The 20180-nt window shown below is 43.4% G+C and overlaps 1 protein-coding gene across 15 annotated transcripts in view; it reads left to right on the forward strand.

Moving 5' to 3' along the window:
* Nucleotides 1-20180, forward strand: part of LOC137424762 (transcription factor 7-like 2) — a 384171-nt gene that overhangs the window by 174483 nt on the left and 189508 nt on the right. For all 15 annotated transcript variants that reach the window (XM_068112547.2, XM_068112536.2, XM_068112539.2 and 12 more), the window contains one exon: nucleotides 19628-19729. In XM_068112547.2, the coding sequence (XP_067968648.1) occupies nucleotides 19628-19729 (102 nt within the window). The remainder of the gene's footprint in view (nucleotides 1-19627; nucleotides 19730-20180) is intronic.

The raw sequence follows: 20180 nt of genomic DNA on the forward strand, positions 1-20180 counted from the left end.
TCCGGAATCGAACAGTGACAAGCCGGTCCAGGAGACGGTTGTTTCCTCTGCGCCATCCTGCTCGATGGTCATTTTTGTAAGCTTAATTCTTGATTTATCACACAAGAATGGTGGCTTAATTTTTTGTTAAAATAAAGTGAGTTTGTGGCTTCCATAATGCTCTCGCAACCACCCCCGCTCCCATCACTCCACACCCCACTCTCCCCACCTGATGTACTCTCATCATTGCACGGCACCATCGTAATACGAATGTTAATCTCCTGAAAGGTCCATTGTTAGAAGAGGTATTTTTCAGGGGTGAACAGATTTAAGCTGCAGCTCCCAGTGGCGCTCCCCTCACACATCAGTGGGCGTTGTTCTTCAGCAGGATCATTATAAGGTAAAGGTTTGTGTATTAGTGCTGTTACATCAACTCCAAGTTGATTAAAAGCCACCGTGCACAGTGACACACCATCTTACATTTTGATCATTGGGTTACATTACGACTATAAATTCCCACCAAATCAATGTCTTTGTTATTTGAAAAGTGAATCAAATTAGGAGTGAATTTGCAAAGATAAAATGTCCGCGTACAGAGTGATGACGTCACTGTTTTGCATCGTCAGTTTTCATAATGTCTGGCTTTAGCTCCCATTCATGACCGTAGCAAAGGTTTTGCTATGCCAGTGCTGCTGGCAATTTTTTCTCCATTACCATATGAGCTTGGATTGGCTATTGGTGAGTTTTAGCAAAGAATCCGATCTCAATGATATTTTATTGCCTTTGTCTTCTCATATCAGGTAATTGTCACTGAATGTTGACAGGTTGTTCTCGTTTTCACTATAGTTTATTTATTTTATTTTTTTGTATACAGGATCGAGGCTCGTGAAAGAGCTAACATTTATCATACAAAAAAAAATCAACCAGACACACAAAACATATAATAAGGGGAGCAGTAGACAAGATGGGGAGAGAGGGGGAAGCACACAAACACAGCATTTGAGAGCAGGGACATCGGGAACTTCAAACCACAACAAACACGTATTTGGTATTTTATGCCCCCATTAGATTAAACAAATTTTTTTTTTTGTTTTTTTTGTATACTGAATCGAGGCTCGTGAAAGAGCTAACATTTATTTCACAAACAAATCAACCAGACAAACAAAACACACAAAAAGAGGGAGCGGAAGACAAGATGGGGAGAGAAGGGGAAGCACACAAACCACAACATTTGAGAGCAGGGAGAAGTGTGGGAGGGAGAGGGCTTGGGGGCAGGAGGCGTGGGAAGGGGGGGGGGGGGGGGAAGAGGTATAAAACACAAGGGGACCGAAATTAGCAGGGGTAGAAAAGATCAAGATTTTGGATGGGGGAGGATAAGAGATGGTGGTGAACAGCTGTTTTAAAGACCTGGAGGGTGAAGTGGGATTGAAGAGAGTGAGGGAGTTTGTTCCAGAGGCGGGAGAAAAGAGGAATGAAGGAGTGAAGGTGAGCAGAAAGTCTTGATTTTGGCAGTTTAACCATAAGAGGGTTGCAGGCAGATCTTGTGCGACCTGTAGGAATATTTGGGGGACAGAGCCCAGAGAGAGCTGGGGGGGGCAAGGCCAGAGAGGAGTCGGTAGAAGACGGAAAGACCACCAACCTGCCTGCGGTGAGTGAGTGAAAGGCCCTTGGAGTTAGCTTCATCGCGGGAGATTCCAATGATTCTGAACGCTTTGGTTTCAACAGTGTGAAGACGAGCTAGGTGTGAGACAGGAGCACCAGACCAGAGGGGAGAGCAGTATTCCATTTTTGATGAACCATGCTCTTTACAGAGAGTATATGCTCCCGAAGCAGTGTATTGGCAAGGGCTATGATAGGTGGTAAGGGCCACTGCCTTCCCAGCCTTGTTTATCCATTTTTTTATCCTTTCAAATGCTGAGTGTCAAGGAAGCAGCACGCACCATCTTTAGTCTTTGGTTTGACTTGGCCAGAGTTTGAACCACCGCCCTCCCAGACTCAGAGCACATGCTCTAGCCATTACGCCATTGAGTCTGGTTGAAGTTGAGGATTCAAGGATACACGAGCTATCACTGTTTCTCACAAACCAATGGCGAGCAGTTAACCTCGGTCCATGAATTCAGCAGGATATATTACCGCTGGTAATATACTGGGAAGTGGCCATGTGCTGTGTGCAGGAAGGGTGTCGGAGTGAACTCCATTCAATGTACAATGTGCGCTGAGTGGGTTCATCAAAAATGTAGTGGTCTGAGAGGGTCATTAACCAGTGTGGCAGCTACATTCAAATGTAAGGTGTGCACAGAGGGAGCTGCAGATGGAGGAAATGTTGAGTTGGATCTTGGAGACGGCGTGAAGCTGGAAGGTGTGAAAACATTTTGTTACCTTGGAGACATGCTGAATGGAGAAGGTGGATCAGACTCGGCAACAGTTGCTAGAGTGAGATGTGCATGGAAGAAGTTTCTGGAACTGAGTGGCGTGCTGATGAGGAGGGTAGTGTCGTTGAAGCTGAAGGGCAGGTATAAGCTGCATGTGTGAGAAGTGTTATGATTTATGGGAGCGAGACATGGGTAATGAACCTAGAGCAGCAACGAAGGTTGGAAAGGGTGGAAATGCGAATGGTTCGGTGAATGTGCGGAGTATCATTGAGAGAGAGGAAGACAAATGATGAATTGCGAAAGATGATGGGAATAGAGCCTGTGATTGATGCTGTGAAGAGGAACAGGTTGAGATGGTTTGGTCATGTGTTGAGGAAGGATGAAAGTGACTGGTTGAGAAGAGTGATGGAAATGAATGTAGAAGGAAGTAGAGGACGGGGAAGACCGAGAAAGACTTGGCTAAAGATGGTGGAAGAAGAAATGTGGGCAAGGGGGTTAACAAGGAGAGATGCAGAAAATAGGGCAAAATGGAGAAGATTGTCATGGGGCCGCAAGACTAACCCCCGCTCTAGCAGGGAAAATGGCTTTAAAATGCATGTTGTATATTACCGCACCAATTACAAAACAGGATTATCATGAACTTATGCCTCCAGGTATCCCAAATTAACCTAATCGTCAATGCGAGGTGCTCCGAAAATGTTTGGGAGGTCTGAGAATGGAGGAGGAAGGAAGGGAAGGAGATGAGTGAGTTGTGGGAGGACGAGGAGGGGGAGGAAATGAAGGAGGGAGAGGAGGAGGAAGAGGGTTGGATATGTTGCATCACAGAATAGGCCAACTTTTTGACACGTTGAGGCCTCCTTGCATTCTTGCCAGTTAACAATACAATTCCATGTTGTTGTGATGTCCAAAGCATGATATACCTGTTAACCTAATTAAGTGGTTCTTCCATTGGCGTTAAAATTGGCTACCTCGTTCGATTCTGATGATGTGGCTCTTGTAACCGCTACATTTACAGGTGTCTTAGAGCTGCTTTCACAAGTCGAGAAAATTGGATCCATTATTACTGTTAAACACTGGGACTGACAGGATGGCCGAGAGGTATGCACATTCACCTCTAAACTTTCTAGCCTGGGTTCAAATCCCGAGCAAGCTTTAAACTGTCATCCCGGCGTTTCACAGGCAGGGTGATTCATCAATGTGTGTGCCGTCCCTTAAATGGACGTTAAACGGGCGCATCATCTGCCACCATTATTTGGTGGACGTTATAGATCCCATGGTGTCCTTCGCGAAGAGTAGGCGAGCTTTTGCCAGCACCATGAACAAATTACTAATTCCTGCCCTAACCGTGTTGAACGTCAGGCTTGGCCATCCGGTTTGTGAAAGACTTGGGCCAAGCTTCCCCTGGCTCACCCCACAAGAACGTGGGAAAAACTGCGGGCGTTAAAAAATATGATTGCTGCCAAACACTTTCACATCATTCTCCAAAGCGATTTATGGTAAATCTCCACCTCGTATAACTGCAACAAAAGATAACAGATTAACCTGTTTTGTTAAATGTTAAAAATCGAGTTATTGATATAATTCAGGTGGGATGAACATGTGAATTGTGGTAATTGTAGATTTTTTCCTGTATATTGTAGGTGAATTATGCCAATGATTATCTGGCGGGCTATGGTCAGAACAGATGTATTCGACTCATATTGTGTTCCTATAAACAGTCCAGCACTCAATACTGACTTTACTATCTTGAAGCGTCCCATAATTCACCTGAAAATGCAACAACTTTCAAAATATGAAATAAACGGTGGATTTTCAGTTCAGAAACTTCTTCTTCGTCTACATGCAATTCCTGGCACTTGAGGAAAGAAACGCAATCAGGAAATTGGATGTGCAGCAGGTAATGTTACATAATTATCATCACCTGAACTGAGTGATCCTCGACATCCACATGAAAGTTGTACCTCCCCACAGAATCTGCACGACTTATGCGTTCACACATAACTCGTGTGATATAGCTCCTACCTGTGCAAATTGGCCATTCATGTGGATAAAGACGGTTTGGGAATGGGAGGATGTCATTTAACATCAAACGAGGTACCACGTCATCGGGATTGTTAGCGGGAGGATGAGTCTTGCTTTCCAGTGCAATGTTCGTCACACTGTTTGTGGTGGAATCTATTATGGCTACAGATCTCTGCCATTGTGTCTTCTTCCACTTTCTAATCTTTGATCATCAATTCTGCTTCCACCCATACCATCCTACTGTGGACGAGTCGTGTCTTTTAACCAGCAACAATGGATGGATGCACTAAATCATGAATGAGGGATCAGGGGCATCTCTCTGGACATTTCTCAAGCTTTCAAAACTGTCTGGCACCCACCCAGCCTTACTCTGCATTCTGTATGCTAATGGGATTCAGGGGCCCCTCCTTGAGCGGTTACGAGATTTTCTCTGTGAGTGGAAACAACGGTGTACACTCAATGGCATTCTGTCTGGTGATCTTCCTCTTGAGGCTGGTATTTTGCAAGGCAGTGTTTTCGGACTGACTATGTTCTTCGACTACATCGATGAATTCACGTCTCTGCAAAGTCCTCTGTTCCAGTTTGCTCATTCTTCCACCCTGTGCAGAACACTACACCACACTTCTGATAGGCAAACTATCGCAGTGTCTATCCTTGCATCCTAAAACTGGCTTCTCACATAGGTTGGCCCCTTGGAGCTTTCATGGAGTGTGCATCCCCACTCTAGTCTGATGCAGTTGCTTCCCAATTTGCTTCCTTGGAGGCGATTGAGTCCAAGGCTCTCCATATTGTTGGCATATCTTGGAACATGAGTCCCGAGGTGAGCTTCTCACCCACTGCAGGCAAGCTGGTGGATTCTCGGTTTCACATTGCGTCACTTATTGCCTTGCTTTTACCACTCTCATCCCTCCTTCCTCTGCTAGCCCATCCACGTTGCATAGTTCTTCCAGAATACCATGCTTGGTGACCAACTCCAACTCTAAACTGAATGCTGTCCTCCAGTCCGCTATCCTTTTATTCTCTTGTCTGTGGAATCGTCTGCCCTGTATTTGTTTGCCATGGCCGTCTCTCTATTGCTTCGAGTGCTGCCCATCATAGCCTCATGCTTTCCCCCATGCTGACTGATATTCTTTCCTTTCTGTCACTCTTGTCACTCTTGTCACACATGCATGTCTATAATTCCCTGTTCCCCATTGATCGTGTCAGTCTGTAAACTTGCTTCCCTTTGTCATATAGCTCCCACATGAGCTTATATTTCTCTTTACAACATATATGTTTACTAGCAATAGGTGCCCACAACCCTCAACATTTTGTGGAACGTTGGCAAGAGGTCTTCACTTTTTTTCTTTTTCCGTCCTCACGTTTTTAGTTGTTGGCATGCGTTGTAGAGTGTTTCACGTATTGCTTATTTCTAAAGCAGTGATGTACTAAGACTAGACAGTTAATGGAGAGATTTTATTCAGCTCACCCAAATATGACAACTTCTCGTGAGGGTCGTTCTCTTGCCACAATCCTTTGCTCGAGGAACCATATGATCTCTCTAATGACCCTCAAAGAGCCAACAACCATCGAATTTCGACCCATACAGTTCAAAACAGGCTTTGTACCAGTGTTATGAGGCCCAGAAGACCACTGATCTGCATCCCTAACACAATACCATCAATAGTCTGCACAAATAATGAGTGACATGTCACCAGAGGTTAACTGTTTGTGCCATGTTATTTTCACCGACACATCTAGATTCAACCTACACGTCAATGAGTTACATGCTCGAGTCTGGATATGAGGTAGAAAGCAATTTGCTAATCGTACAAAAATTGTGCCATTTGGTTTTTTTGGGGTAGCCTGATAGTATGGGCTCGTATCAAGTTATCTAACAACTGATCTTGACATCATGAGTACCAGGGTACTGGGTCCTCTTTCAAGGAGGTTGGTGGCAGGATTTGCACTCCGGCAGCCGTAAAAACACCTCAATCCGTAGCACACACAGTGTAGTGTATATATACATATCCGAATCTCTGAATGATGAGCGTGAAGTTCAGCATTCTGGTGGATTCTCGGTTTCACATTGCGTCACTTATTGCCTCTGAATGATGAGCGTGAAGTGATGAAGCAACATGTACATTTTCCAAGTCTTTGCTATAACTCGGCCAGTGTCGTAATCAAATCGTCGACCTCGTAGCTGACATTCTAAACATAACACCTCTGAGTCTGGCTTCCACCACCAGAACATGAACACATTTGAATGTACCATGAAAACAATCCAAGCCTCAACTTCTGTTGCTTCATTTTACGGAGCATATCCAGTAGACACAAGTTGGATGATACTTTAACGTCAATGGCAGCAACTGGTAGATTATTCCTGTGAGAGGTCATAAGTTACGCCAGTTGTATGTTTCACTGCAGACAGAATTGTTTGCATGATGAGTTTTGGTTCAACGGATGATGAGGATCATTTCAATAATCTTGGGCATTTCCTACTTTTTAATGAAAATGTTGATTTATTGGTACGTTTTTTTTCTTCTTCCAATTGCTCAGAATCCAGTCTTGGCCTTCAGAGCACCCGCACACCGCATATTCATTTCTTGTCTAAAATGTCAGCCATTTAGAGGATATACAACTTCCTTATAAGACAGCTTGTCTTCTGTCAGTGATTGAATTTCTGTTTCTTGATTTCAACAACGGTCGATTATGAAGTAAAAAATGAATTTTTTTTATCCCTCCCAGCCCACTCCACCCCATCCCTGACTGATGCATTTGTTTGAGCAACCAGTGTTATTTAGAGGTTTTATTTTCAATGGATTTGGTCAATTTAAAAACTAAAGTATATCTTCACAAACATTGTAAGAAATTCAATAAATGCAAAGCACTACCAACTGGAGATTTTAATAACTATAGCAGCTTCTAGAACTTATTTCCAGCCACCGAGTCGCCCTCATCGGGGATTATGCAGGCTCCGTGTGTTCCCGGGGATTGACAGATAGTATTACAATTTCGAGAATTTATTTTAATTAGACCATTAAAAAGGATTTCGATACACTTCAGCCTTTCCTTTGCACAAAGCCATCTCTACCGTTATCGGTGTGCTTTTGAATACGGCTCCGAGTGATTAAAGTTGGAATATGGTTTGTTATTACCTCCGTCACCGGAGGTGGATGGACGTTATGATTTCACCCCTGTCTGTCTGTTTGTCTGTGAACAAGATAGCTCTTGTTCACAGAAATTCCTAGTAGTGTCCACTTGTTTTATACCGTGTACCCCTCCCCCCTCACCCTTCCCCGCCCCAGCCCTCTCCCTTCCCCAGATCTCTCAATGTCCTTGTTCTCTACTGTTGTTGTGCTTGTGTGCTTCCCTCTCTTTCCCCTTCTTGTCTCCCGCTCCCTTTATTATGTTTTTTGTGTTTAATGTGGTAGCTCATACACGAGCCTTGACTTTGTACACACAAAAAAAAAATCTCAAAAAGTTGTGGACGGAATTTGGCAGAGAGGTAGTGTATGTGACAAGGACGAAATGATTAGATTTTGGTGAAGATCTGGATTCGGATCCGGCTACAAGAATTTTTAAAGTGATTCTTCACTATTGGGATATAGGGCCAAAAACGATACATAGCGGGTTATCTCAAAACGTTATGGAAGGATTTGGACAAAACTTGGTGGAGAAGTTGGGTGTGTGACAAGGACTAATCGATTAGATTTTGGTGAAGATCTGAATATGGATTTGGATATGAGAATTATTTAATTTTTTAAGTGATTCTTCACCATTGAGAGAGATGGCAAAAATTGATATGTAGCATAATGTTTCAAAAAGTTATGGACGACTTATGACTAAACTTGGGGGATGAGTTAGTTAGGTGAAAAGAACAAGCCTATTCGATTTTGGTCCAGGTCCAAATCCAGATCCGGCCTATCAGTGGGATACAAAACATAAAGTGTTCAGACTAGCGGAGGTATGTGCTCTACCGAGTGCCGAGTGCCGTTCTAGTTAGTGATTTGTGAGTGGCAAGAAAGTCAAAATAAATAGGATCAAAACAAAATAAAATCACCGGATCTGCATCTGTGCCTGAACCAAAGTTAAATCTTGCCACCGAATTAACTCATCCATCTAGTTTTGTCCTAACCTGTTATTAACTTTTTGAGACATCGTGCTATATATCATTTTTGGCTCCATCTCTCAATGGTGAAGAATCAGTTAAAAAAAATTATCGTATCCGGATTGGGATCTTCACCAAGATTGAATCAATTCGTCCTTGTCACACACCCGACCTGTCCACCATGTTTCATCTGAATCGGTCCATAGCTTTTTGAGATATTCTGCTCACAGACACAGGCAGACAAACAAACGTGGGTGACAACACAACTTACATCGACCTTTGGTGGTGGAGGTAATAAAACAACTTAAATGGTACTTGATCTGCCATGAATAAAAGAGCAGTCGACGTTTCGGGCTTTACCCTTGCCTCTCTTTTGCATGAAGGGTTAGGCCCGAAACGTCAGCCTCTCTTTTATTCACGGCGGATCGATTACCATTTCAGGTATTTTATTTCCACAGTTTGTTATCACCTGATGAAACACAATATGGCCAGGATTGAATAAAAAAAGAAATTTCATGCTGCACGTTTCCCTGCCTTTGTCTGAAAGCTTTGCTCACATAATCCTGAGCATCTGTGAATAGTATTCCTGGGTGTGTGTGCATAGTGTTTTGTTCCTCATATTTTCCTGAAACGTTGTGTGGGTGCCGTTTTCATGATGTATTTATTCCGTTTATTCTCCCCCAATTCCCTCCCCATTCCTCCCTGCTGCTCCTTCCTTTAATGGCCCTTTGGTTGCTCTTCCAATTGGTTGCCCTCCATGAAGATTGGATGTATGATGAGTGTAGTGTTGCGTTTGACTCCACTTGCTCGCTCTGTGCAGTGACAAAAAGCTGTTTTTTTTAACAGCAGCTCTTGTGTAATTCTGTATAAGATGTATTTTAAGTCCTACTTTAGTCATGAAAAGTAAATATATTTCATTTTGAGAGGGGATATTGCTCATTCACGAACGCCGGTGTCATTTTTAGGTTATTTCGGTGTATTTCTTCGAAATAACCTCAGAGGGTCCGGATGACCGGCTGTCCATACGTACGTTCGTCTGTTAACACTTGACTAAAACATCTTTGCCTCACAAACTACCCACCTGATATGGACCAAATTTCTTATGATGCATCAGGACAGTAACCATGTCACATGGGGTTGTGCTCCCCATCTGGATACACCCATTTAAAGGGGATAAAAGGGAGGTCTTGCCCCAAATATTGGAATTTCATTCAAAAATATTCTCCCCAGAAATCGACAACCGGATCCAAACCAAACTTGCCATGGTTGGCGGCATGACCTTGCCCTGACCTTATGTTGTGCTCAATATTGCCGTATCTCGCCTGGAAAGAAGGCCACGGGCTCCCTCCCTTAATCCCCCATGTTCGCGAAAACGTGTTTTCCTCATAAAACGACGTGACCGATATGGAACAAATTTGGTACGATACATCAGAACAGTAAGGTCTCATGGGGTTGTGCTCCCCATCCAGATCCGCTCCCCCATAAGAGCCTGAAAAGGGGGGTTTCACCTCAAATTCAGGTAATTTAATTGAAAATCTTCTCAGAAAGCATGGGGAAATAGCTGTCTTCTCAGAAACCATATATATATATATATATATATATATATATATATATATATACATATATATATATATATATATATATATATACACACACACACACACACATACATACATACTCTTGTATATACCTTTGGCATTGTCTTTTACTAGGGCATGCCCGTACTATATATATATCTAAAATTATATCCCCCCCCTCTATTTACATGAAATGGTTTGGTCCAAAGCGAACGGCTTGCGAGTACGGTGACAATCCCCCCCCTCTATTTACATGAAATGGTTTGGTCCAAAGCGAACGGCTTGCGGAGTTTGGTAAAGAAATCGCCATAGCATGCACAAACGCGCAGGAAAGCGAAAGAATCGCAAATTAGTTTTAATTAGTTTTAAAACATCGTTTAACGCCAACATAGCGGCAACATAGTTTGCCAACGTGAAATAAATGAATACGCTCTCAAATGTGCCGTCCGAGGCAGAGTCTGTTCGGCACGTTCGGCACACGTGATAGCTCGCTGCTCTCCGATTGGTTGAATCGTTTTTTGGACATAGCTCGGTAACTACTTGTCCGATTAATATGAAACCTTGAAAAGGCACATCCTCGGGTCCCCAGCAATATACCTGGCAAGTTTAAAGTATATCGGACCCGTGGTTGTCGAGAAACAGCGGTCACAGACATACATACATACATACATACACACAGAGATTACTGGAATTATAGATAGATGAGGAAAGCTTCATGTGCTGATAACATACAGCACATTTAATGAGTTCCCTTACAAAGAACTTCGACGCAGGAGAGGCCATTAGGCCCATGAAAGCCTGTGCTATTATTACCAACGTATGGTTGTTTCTCCATGCTGTATCCTTTTTTTAATGCTGATCCTCAAGCAAGTAAGCAGCACGTACCATTTTTTGTCTTTGGTGTAACTCGTCCGGGGTTCGAACCGCCGACGTCCCAGACGCCACCGAGGCTGGTAACCGCCACGTTAACTTTCTATATTATTTGAAAATTGGTGACACAACGACAACAACATGCATTTTAAAGGCCATTTTCCCTGCTAGAGCGGGGGTTAGCCTTGCGGTCCCCATGACAATCTTCTCCATTTTGCCCTATTTTCTGCATCTCTCCTTGTTAACCCCCTTGCCCGCATTTCTTCTTCCACCATCTTTAAGCCAAGTCTTTCTCGGTCTTCCCCATCCGCTACTTCCTTCTACATTCATTTCCATCACTCTTCTCAACCAGTCACTTTCATCCTTCCTCAACACATGACCAAACCATCTCAACCTGTTCCTCTTCACAGCATCAATCAAAGGCTCTATTCCCATCATCTTTCGCAATTCATCATTTGTCTTAATCTCTCTCAACGATACTCCGCACATCCATCAAACCATTCGCATTTCCACCCTTTCCAACCTTCGTTGCTGCTCGACGTTCATTACCCATGTCTCGCTCCCATAAATCATAACACTTCTCACACATTCAGCATACACCTTTCCCTTCAGCTTCAACGACACTCCCCTCCTCATCAGCACGCCACTCAGTTCCCGAAACTTCTTCCATGCACATCTCACTCGAGCAACCGTTGCCGAGTCTGATCCACCTTCTCCATTCAGCATGTCTCCGAGGTAGCAAAATGTTTTCACACCTTCCAGCTTCACGCTGTCTCCAAGATCCAACTCAACATTTCCTCCATCTGCAGCTCCCTCTGTGCACACCTTACATTTGAATGTAGCTGCCACACTGGTTAATGACCCTCTCAGACCACTACATTTTTGATGAACCCACTCAGCGCACATTGTACATTGAATGGAGTTCACTCCGACACCCTTCCAACACACAGCACAGGGACACTTCCCAGTTCTTTCCACCTCACCACATGCTTTACCACTTGCCATCACCTTCGTCTTTCCGATATTCACCTTCAGACCTTTTGTCTCCATACATTCCTTCCACTTGTTCATCTTTTCCTTCAGTCCATCCATACTTTCCGCAATCAACACCAGATCATCTGCATACAACAACTCCCACGGTAAACCCTCCTTTACGTTCTGAGCCAGCACCTCCATCACAGCTACAAATAGTAGTGGACTTAGCACCGACCCCTGATGCACTCCCACCTTCACCTCAAACTCACCACTGTTCCCGTCCTTCGTCCTTCCAGCTGTGCCCGCTCTTTTGTACATTGCCATCACTACTCTGATCAACCATTCCTCCACTCGTAGCTTCCTCAATGCCCATGTCAATACTTTGCGTGGAACCCTATCGAATGCTTTCTCCAGATCAACAAACCCAAGAAACAACTTCTTCCTCTTCTCCATGTACTTCTCCTGCAACTGCCTCACAATGAAAAGCACGTCTGTCGTTCCTCTTCCTGGCTTAAATCCAAACTTCATTTCGTCGATCTTCACTTTCTTCCTTATCCTCCTCTCCAACACCCTTTCCAATACCTTCATTCCATGCTCCAATAACTTTATCGCTCGGTACGAGCCACACTCCAGAGGGTCACCTTTCCCGTTGTATGGAGGGACGAGGGTACTCCGTTCCCAATCCACTGGAATGCGGCCTTCTTTCACCACCAGATTGCAGATCTCTGTCATTCTCTTTTTTTTTTTTTTTTTTTTTTTTTTTTCTTTTTTTTTGTATACAAGATCGAGGCTCGTGAAAGAGCGAAATTGTACATTGAATGGAGTTCACTCCGACACCCTTCCAACACACAGCACAGGGACACTTCCCAGTTCTTTCCACCTCACCACATGCTTTACCACTTGCCATCACCTTCGTCTTTCCGATGAACTCCATGAACTCCATTCTCCTCGCACCTCTTCACACCCTAACTTCCTGCTGTCACACCCCAACTTCCTGCTTCACACCCCAACATATCTCCCACAACTCCCGTCAGCCCTCCCGCTTTTCTACTCTTCTTTGCTTTTCTCGCTTCCTCAACTTCCTTCTCAGTTATCTTCTCTGCCGGTCCTAAAACTGGGTTACTGTCTATGTTGCCATCCCATTCATTCTCTGTATTCAACAGCATTTCCATATATCTTTTCCATCTTCCTTTAATTCCATCTGGGTCGACAACGATTTGTCCCACTTCATCCTTCTAGCAACTCACCCCCATCACATCACACCTCTCTTTCGCTATCTGCTTTGCAATCCTGAATACTACTCTCTGACCCTCTTCTGAATCCAAGCGTTCTCCAAACATTTTCCTGCATGCCTCCTGCGCCGCTGCTACCTCTTTCTTTGCAGCCTTCTTGGCTGCCTTATAACTTTCATGCTCTGCTGTTTCTGCTCCCGTTCCCTTCGCCTTCTGCCACTCCTTGAACTTCTTCCTCTTCTCGTCAAGCCTCTTTCCAACTTCATCATCCCACCACCATGTTTCCGAGTGCCTCGGTGGTCCTTTTGTCCATCCACATACCTCACCAACGGCTCCCAACAGACTAGCTTTTATTGACATCCAAACACTTTAAAGCTCAACCACATCATCCTCGACCCTACTCAGCCTCTCTTTTAATGCCTCCCTTACTGTCTGTCACCCCTTTCAACCTCCACACCTTCATTCTCGGTTGGTACTTCACCCGCCGAGCTCTCCTCGCACCTTTCACCCTTATGTCGCATACAACCAAGTGGTGCTGTGAAACAGCCTCCTCCCCCGGGATCACCTTTGTGTCCCGGAGGTGCCCCCTATCTCGCCTATGCACCAGCAGGTAGTCAACGGTTGTCGTCGACCCACCTGACGTGTATGTAACAAGCTTATTATCCTCTTTCTGGAACTGAGTATTACAAATCAACAAATCAGCTCCATCAGCAAACTCCAAAATCCTTTCACCTTCTCCATTTCTCACACCATATCCGTAACCCCCACACCATATCCGTATATATGAAAATTGGTGAAATGTGTAATAATGTTTTTGTGATATCTGTGTAATGTTCAAGAGCCTTCCTCACAATATTCTTATTCCTGAAATGGAGTTGAGCACCAATGCAGGTCATTTGAGTGGGACAATAACAGATGCTTTCCCTTTGTTCTGAACAACAAACAAATATGGAAACGACCAGATCTGCTGGTGTTTGTCATATTTTGAGAATTGTCAATCCACGAGTTGTTCACTATTTGCTTAATAGGTGTGCAACCTGAGCTACCAGCAAATCGTCTTATTTCCAGGTGGGGATAATAAAAGAACTAATTTGTAATGTATATGGCTCATGTTGCCTCTTTATCGTGAATAAATTGTGATTTTTCTTTTTACAAAAATAACTTCCTTTTTTTTTTAACCAAGAGCATTTTTGTGTAATCGGGCATAAAGAGAGTGTGGTGTAGGATCACCATGTCACCTAATTAGTGATTGTTTGCTGCTTGCACTCGAAAGCTGTGCTTCAGTGTCACAGTGTATAACGATTGGAAACACGAAGGCAGCATGTAAGTGCAAACCAGTGATACCTGTTTATTGCAGAGGACAGCACAGTTGATAAAATGTGTTCTATAAACATAAACGGACCAGGGTGTCCAGTTCGTACCTCATTTTTAGGTTATTTCTTCGAAATATCTGTTATTCAGTGGCTGAGGTCCTTTTTGGAAATCTTTCCGAGGAGCTTTGTATTTGCATCACATGTGGGACGGGATATTTCGACATCGATATTAGTTTGCCTTGGAGCTGCTGATAAGATGGCCTAGAGGTACCCACACTCGCCTCGAAGCTGTCTATCCTGGGTTCGAATCCCGACCCAGCTATAATCTGTCATTCCGATGTTTCACATGCAGGTTGCATCAATCGCATGCATCAATGTTGGTTCGTTAAAGACGAGCCAAAAATGCACCCGCCAACCCCACAAGAACGGGAGAATAATTGAGGCTGTTGAATAATAATAATAATAATAATAATAATAATAACATTCGTTTTCTTTGTGTGGATATGTACATTATATGGTGAATAATGAATGATGTACAAATCTCAACTGTATTTAGGATTTGATCCACTTTTGAAATGTCTCTAGTGATGTTATTAATTTCCACTTTTGCAAGTTTTTCATGACAAATGGAGTTATTGCCACTTTTTACCTTTATAATACAAATATGGCCTCATATTGTTGTTTATATACAGTGGGGAGAACAAGTATTTTATACACTGCCGATTTTGCAGGTTTTCCCACTTACAAAGCACGTAAAGGTCTGTAATTTTTATCATAGGTACACTTCAACTGTGGAAGACGGAATCTAAAACAAAAATCCTGAAAATCACATTGTATGATTTTTAAGTAATTAATTTGCATTTTATTGCATGAAATAAGTATTTGATCACCTACCAACCAGTAAGAATTCCGGCTCTCACAGACCTGTTAGTTTTTTCTTTAAGAAGCCCTCCCATTCTCCACTCATTACCTGTATTAACTGCACCTGTTTGAACTCGTTATCTGCATAAAAGACGTCTCCAGACCGTCTCCGACCACAAAGACCGCAAAGACCGACCGCAAAGCCGTCTCCAGACCTGTCCACACTCAATCAATCAGACTCCAACCTCTCCACAATGGGCAAGACCAGAGAGCTGTCTAAGGACATCAGGGACAAATTTGTAGACTTGCACAAGGCTGGGATGGGCTACAGGACAATAGGCAAGCAGCTTGGTGAGAAGGCAACAACTGTTGGCGCAATTATTAGAAAATGGAAGAAGTTCAAGATGACAGTCAATCTCCCTCGGTCTGGGGCTCCATGCAAGATCTCACCTCGTGGAGCCTCAATGATCATGAGAAAGGTGAGGGATCAGCCCAGAACTACACGGCAGGACCTGGTCAATGACCTGAAGAGAGCTGGGACCACAGTATCAAAGAAAACCATAAGTAACACACTACGCCGTCATGGATTAAAATCCTGCAGCGCACGCAAGGTCCCTCTGCTCAAGCCAGCGCATGTCCAGGCCCGTCTGAAGTTTGCCAATGACCATCTGGATGATCCAGAGGAGGAATGGGAGAAGGTCATGTGGTCTGATGAGACCAAAATAGAGCTTTTTGGTTTAAACTCCACTCGCCGTGTTTGGAGGAAGAAGAAGGATGAGTACAACCCCAAGAACACCATCCCAACCGTGAAGCATGGAGGTGGAAACATCATTCTTTGGGGATGCTTTTCTGCAAAGGGGACAGGACGACTGCACCGTATTGAGGGGAGGATGGATGGGGCCATGTATCGCGAGATCTTGGCCAACAATCTCCTTCCCTCAATAAGAGCATTGAAGATGGGGCGTGGCTGGGTCTTCCAGCATGACAACGACCCGAAACACACAGCCAGGGCAACTAAGGAGTGGCTCCGTACAAAGCATCTCAAGGTCCTGGAGTGGCCTAGCCAGTCTCCAGACCTGAACCCAATAGAAAATCTTTGGAGGGAGCTGAAAGTCTGTGTTGCGCAGCGACAGCCCCGAAACCTGAAGGATCTGGTGAAGATCTGTATGGAGGAGTGGGCCAAAATCCCTGCTGCAGTGTGTGCAAACCTGGTTAAGAACTACAGGAAACGTCTGATCTCTGTAATTGCAAACAAAGGTTTCTGTACCAAATATTAAGTTCTGTTTTTCTGATGTATCAAATACTTATTTCATGCAATAAAATGCAAATTAATTACTTAAAAATCATACAATGTGATTTTCAGGATTTTTGTTTTAGATTCCGTCTTCCACAGTTGAAGTGTACCTATGATAAAAATTACAGACCTTGACGTGCTTTGTAAGTGGGAAAACCTGCAAAATCGGCAGTGTATCAAATACTTGTTCTCCCCACTGTATATATATATATTTTTAGGGATCATAAAAATGCAGAGGGGGAGGGGGAAGAGGGGAGGTGGTAGAAGGAAGCAAACTTCAATTTTACCTCCAAATTTAGCCAGCCTTGAGTTGAAGATATCACCTAATATAGGAATTATTTGTTAATCTGAGCATAACTTGAACTGTAAAACCATTCTTTTCTGATGCAACTCTCAACTACTTGTACTCCTGAAAATGTGTGTCACCGAACAATTGATACTTGATGTATTGAAAAAAACATAATGATGTGTGCGGTAAGGTAAACAAGCTTTATGCCTCGGTCCCCCGTCGGTGAAGTGATGCGAGTTGACAAAGTGGAAGAGGCAAGGCGGCCATCTTGGATTTTGACGTGGCGACCCAATTTTCATTAGCGTTCTTCCTTATGCCTAGATACACTCACACACCACATTAGAAGTTGGTACTTCGCTTATTTTTCAAGATATTCCGCTCACAAGGTTCAGACAAACATGGCGGCGGCCATCTTGGATTTTGACGTGGCGACCCAATTTTAAACAGCGTTCTTCCTTATGCCTAGATACACCCACACACCAGATTAGAAGTTGGTACTTCGCTTATTTTTCGAGATATTTCGCTCACAAGGTTCAGACATACATGGCGGCGGCCATCTTGGATTTTGACGTGGCGACCCAATTTTAAACAGCGTTCTTCCTTATGCCTAGATACACCCACACACCAGATTAGAAGTTGGTACTTCGCTTATTTTTCGAGATATTTCGCTCACAAGGTTCAGACATACATGGCGGTGGCCATCTTAGATTTTGACGTGGAGACCCAATTTTAAACAGCGGTCTTCCTTATGCCTAGCTGCACCCACAAACCAAATTAGAATTCGGTCCTTCGCTTACGCACGCACGCACGCGTAGTTTTCAGATGCTTTGTAGTTGATCTTGTATCATCTATTAATACGATTGCACGTCTCTGGAATTGTATTAAAAATATATCTACTAGTGTTCCGTCACCAGCTGCATTATGGCGATTGATGTTAAGGTGGGTGTGCAGGTAACTTCTATAGTGTATCTTTGTGTTTATAAATATCAAAGTACAGAATACTTTTAGAGGAGAAGCTTGGTGTTGGCTTAGCGGTTAGGGTGCCGGCTTGGGATCCCAAGATCCTGGGCCCAAATCCCAGTTGATTGCTGAATTTACGCCATGGGGGTTGACTCAGCCTGTCATCCTTCTGAGGTCGGCAAATTGAGTACCAGTTCACTGTTAATTCCCTTTGTGTCTCAAGAGGCGACTAACAGGGTTGGCGGCAGGAAGGGCATCCGGCCATAAAACATCTCTTCAAAAAGGGGACCACGGTGCCCACAAAAGGCCAACCCCCGCTTTGTGGGAGAAAAATGGCCTCTAAAGGCGGTTCTGTACTATTAGAGGAGTCTCGCGCCGTATTGGGCAGCACACTTGCTCGGGTTATCTTGCATATAATGGTTGTAATAAGTGTTGTTTTTTTTCAACATTAATCAACGATACTGTTAGAGTGTTAGGCTCATTCATAGCCGGCAAATACTTTTGTGCACTTATATTAAATAATCCCAGTGGAACTTCGATGTCATCATTGAGCATGAATCATTTTCTCGACTTGTGCGCAGACTATGATTATCCCCACTCTTTTTGAAAAAAATGTGGGGACATTGTAATCGGCTGCATCCATCCATCCGTCTGTCTGTCACGCTATCTCTTCATAAACGTAAATGCAGAAATTCACCAAACTTGGTCGTTATGATTTCACACCAAATGGCACAAAGGTGCAAAAGCAGCATCATATTTGGCCCCACCCCCTCTGTGTGAGGTAAAAAGGTTGAATACCAAAAAATGCAATTACGGGCATATTTTGAAACTTTTTTTTTTTTAAAGCTTTGTACATGCAATCAACATTGGGGGACTTTAAATATGTAACGATTTTTTGCATTTGATCCCCGGTTCATGCCACAGGGGGTTGGAACTTCAGGTCACACACACACTACAGGAATCAAAAAAGAAAACATTTTTTTACCTCTAAATTTGGTCGATCTTGGTGGAACCTTTTGCCATCTTTCAACTTTGCTTTTGGTGGAAAGCATGGGGACTTGCCATCAACTTAACTCTAGTTAACATTATGTGCACTATATGTTATTGGACACATAATATACATGAGGTTAATGCAACTTTATATTCTTATTTGACATTAAAGGCAATGAATGTATCTTGATAAGGATCGTATTGCCAACTGCGTATCATATCAAGACACGGGCGTGTTGCTGGACACCTCAGATAACTATGATGAATTGTTGACAAATGCCTTGAAAAGCATGGTTTGAAGCACTTTGAGTTGAAGGATGACTATAATCGAAAATCTAGTCGTAAGTCGTTGATCTGCTTACCCATAACCTAAGATATAAATAGGATGATACTGGGAGTGAAAAGGTCCCTGTCCCCCCAACCATGAAGGAATTGAATGTTCCTACACCAGTGACACATGGCACGGATGTTTGGCCTTTTCTCTATTTTCCAGTTTGTGTCCTCCATTTTCTCCAGGGGTTGGTGAATTAACTGCTGTCATTGAAACAGAAGTCGTGTTTTTTTTATTCCGAAACAATTTTTAAAGGCAAAAGCGTTTTGCCTCGACAATAACAATGTAATGTTCATTTTTAAAAGGCTTAGTGTTTCAGGAAGACTGGAGCAAAATTACAATGCATTACTATCTTTGGCAGCTAGGCCACAGACTTGACTTGCAGTCTTGTTTTAAAACAATTTTTTACGGCCATATTGTTTTTTCTCTTGCCATCTTTTTTCCAACCGTTGTCTTTTCACATTCGTTTCAGTATCTGCCCCTCAAGTGGCCACTCTTCGATGTGCAGACTGGTGGTCTGCCTGGAAGAAAGGCCGGAGATGACTCGCGCTCACCGTCACCTGCATTCCTAATTGTAAGTAGTGATTATATTTTGCGATCAACCATCGCTACCTACTTCCAAAGTGTTGTACATTCCTGTACTCTTTTGCATACCCTTGTCTGCTTACTGTGCCTTACACACACCGGATATATGCCTCTTATACCCCCATACCAACATCGGCCATCTTCGGACTCAACGACATATTTCAAGTTCAGGTAAGAGTCTTACGGAAAGATGGTTTCACATTGTGAAACGAAAATATGATCTTATTCGTAGATGTTGATTCGTGATTCACACATGGGCATGCACACACAGTCGCACAATCAAAAACAGAGTCTCGGTCCACCAACATGATTGAATTGTAGATGCTCGGCCTTTTAGCCCATTCTAAAGAAGGCCTTGAGTAAAAGCATCACAAACGGATGTAAAGAGCTGAGCACATCTGGCTCTCTGTAGATTAAACATGAAGCATCTGCACGTGAAA

Source organism: Myxine glutinosa, chromosome 4 (assembly GCF_964187855.1).
Source record: "Myxine glutinosa chromosome 4, kmMyxGlut1.1, whole genome shotgun sequence".
Lineage (NCBI taxonomy): Eukaryota > Metazoa > Chordata > Myxini > Myxiniformes > Myxinidae > Myxine > Myxine glutinosa.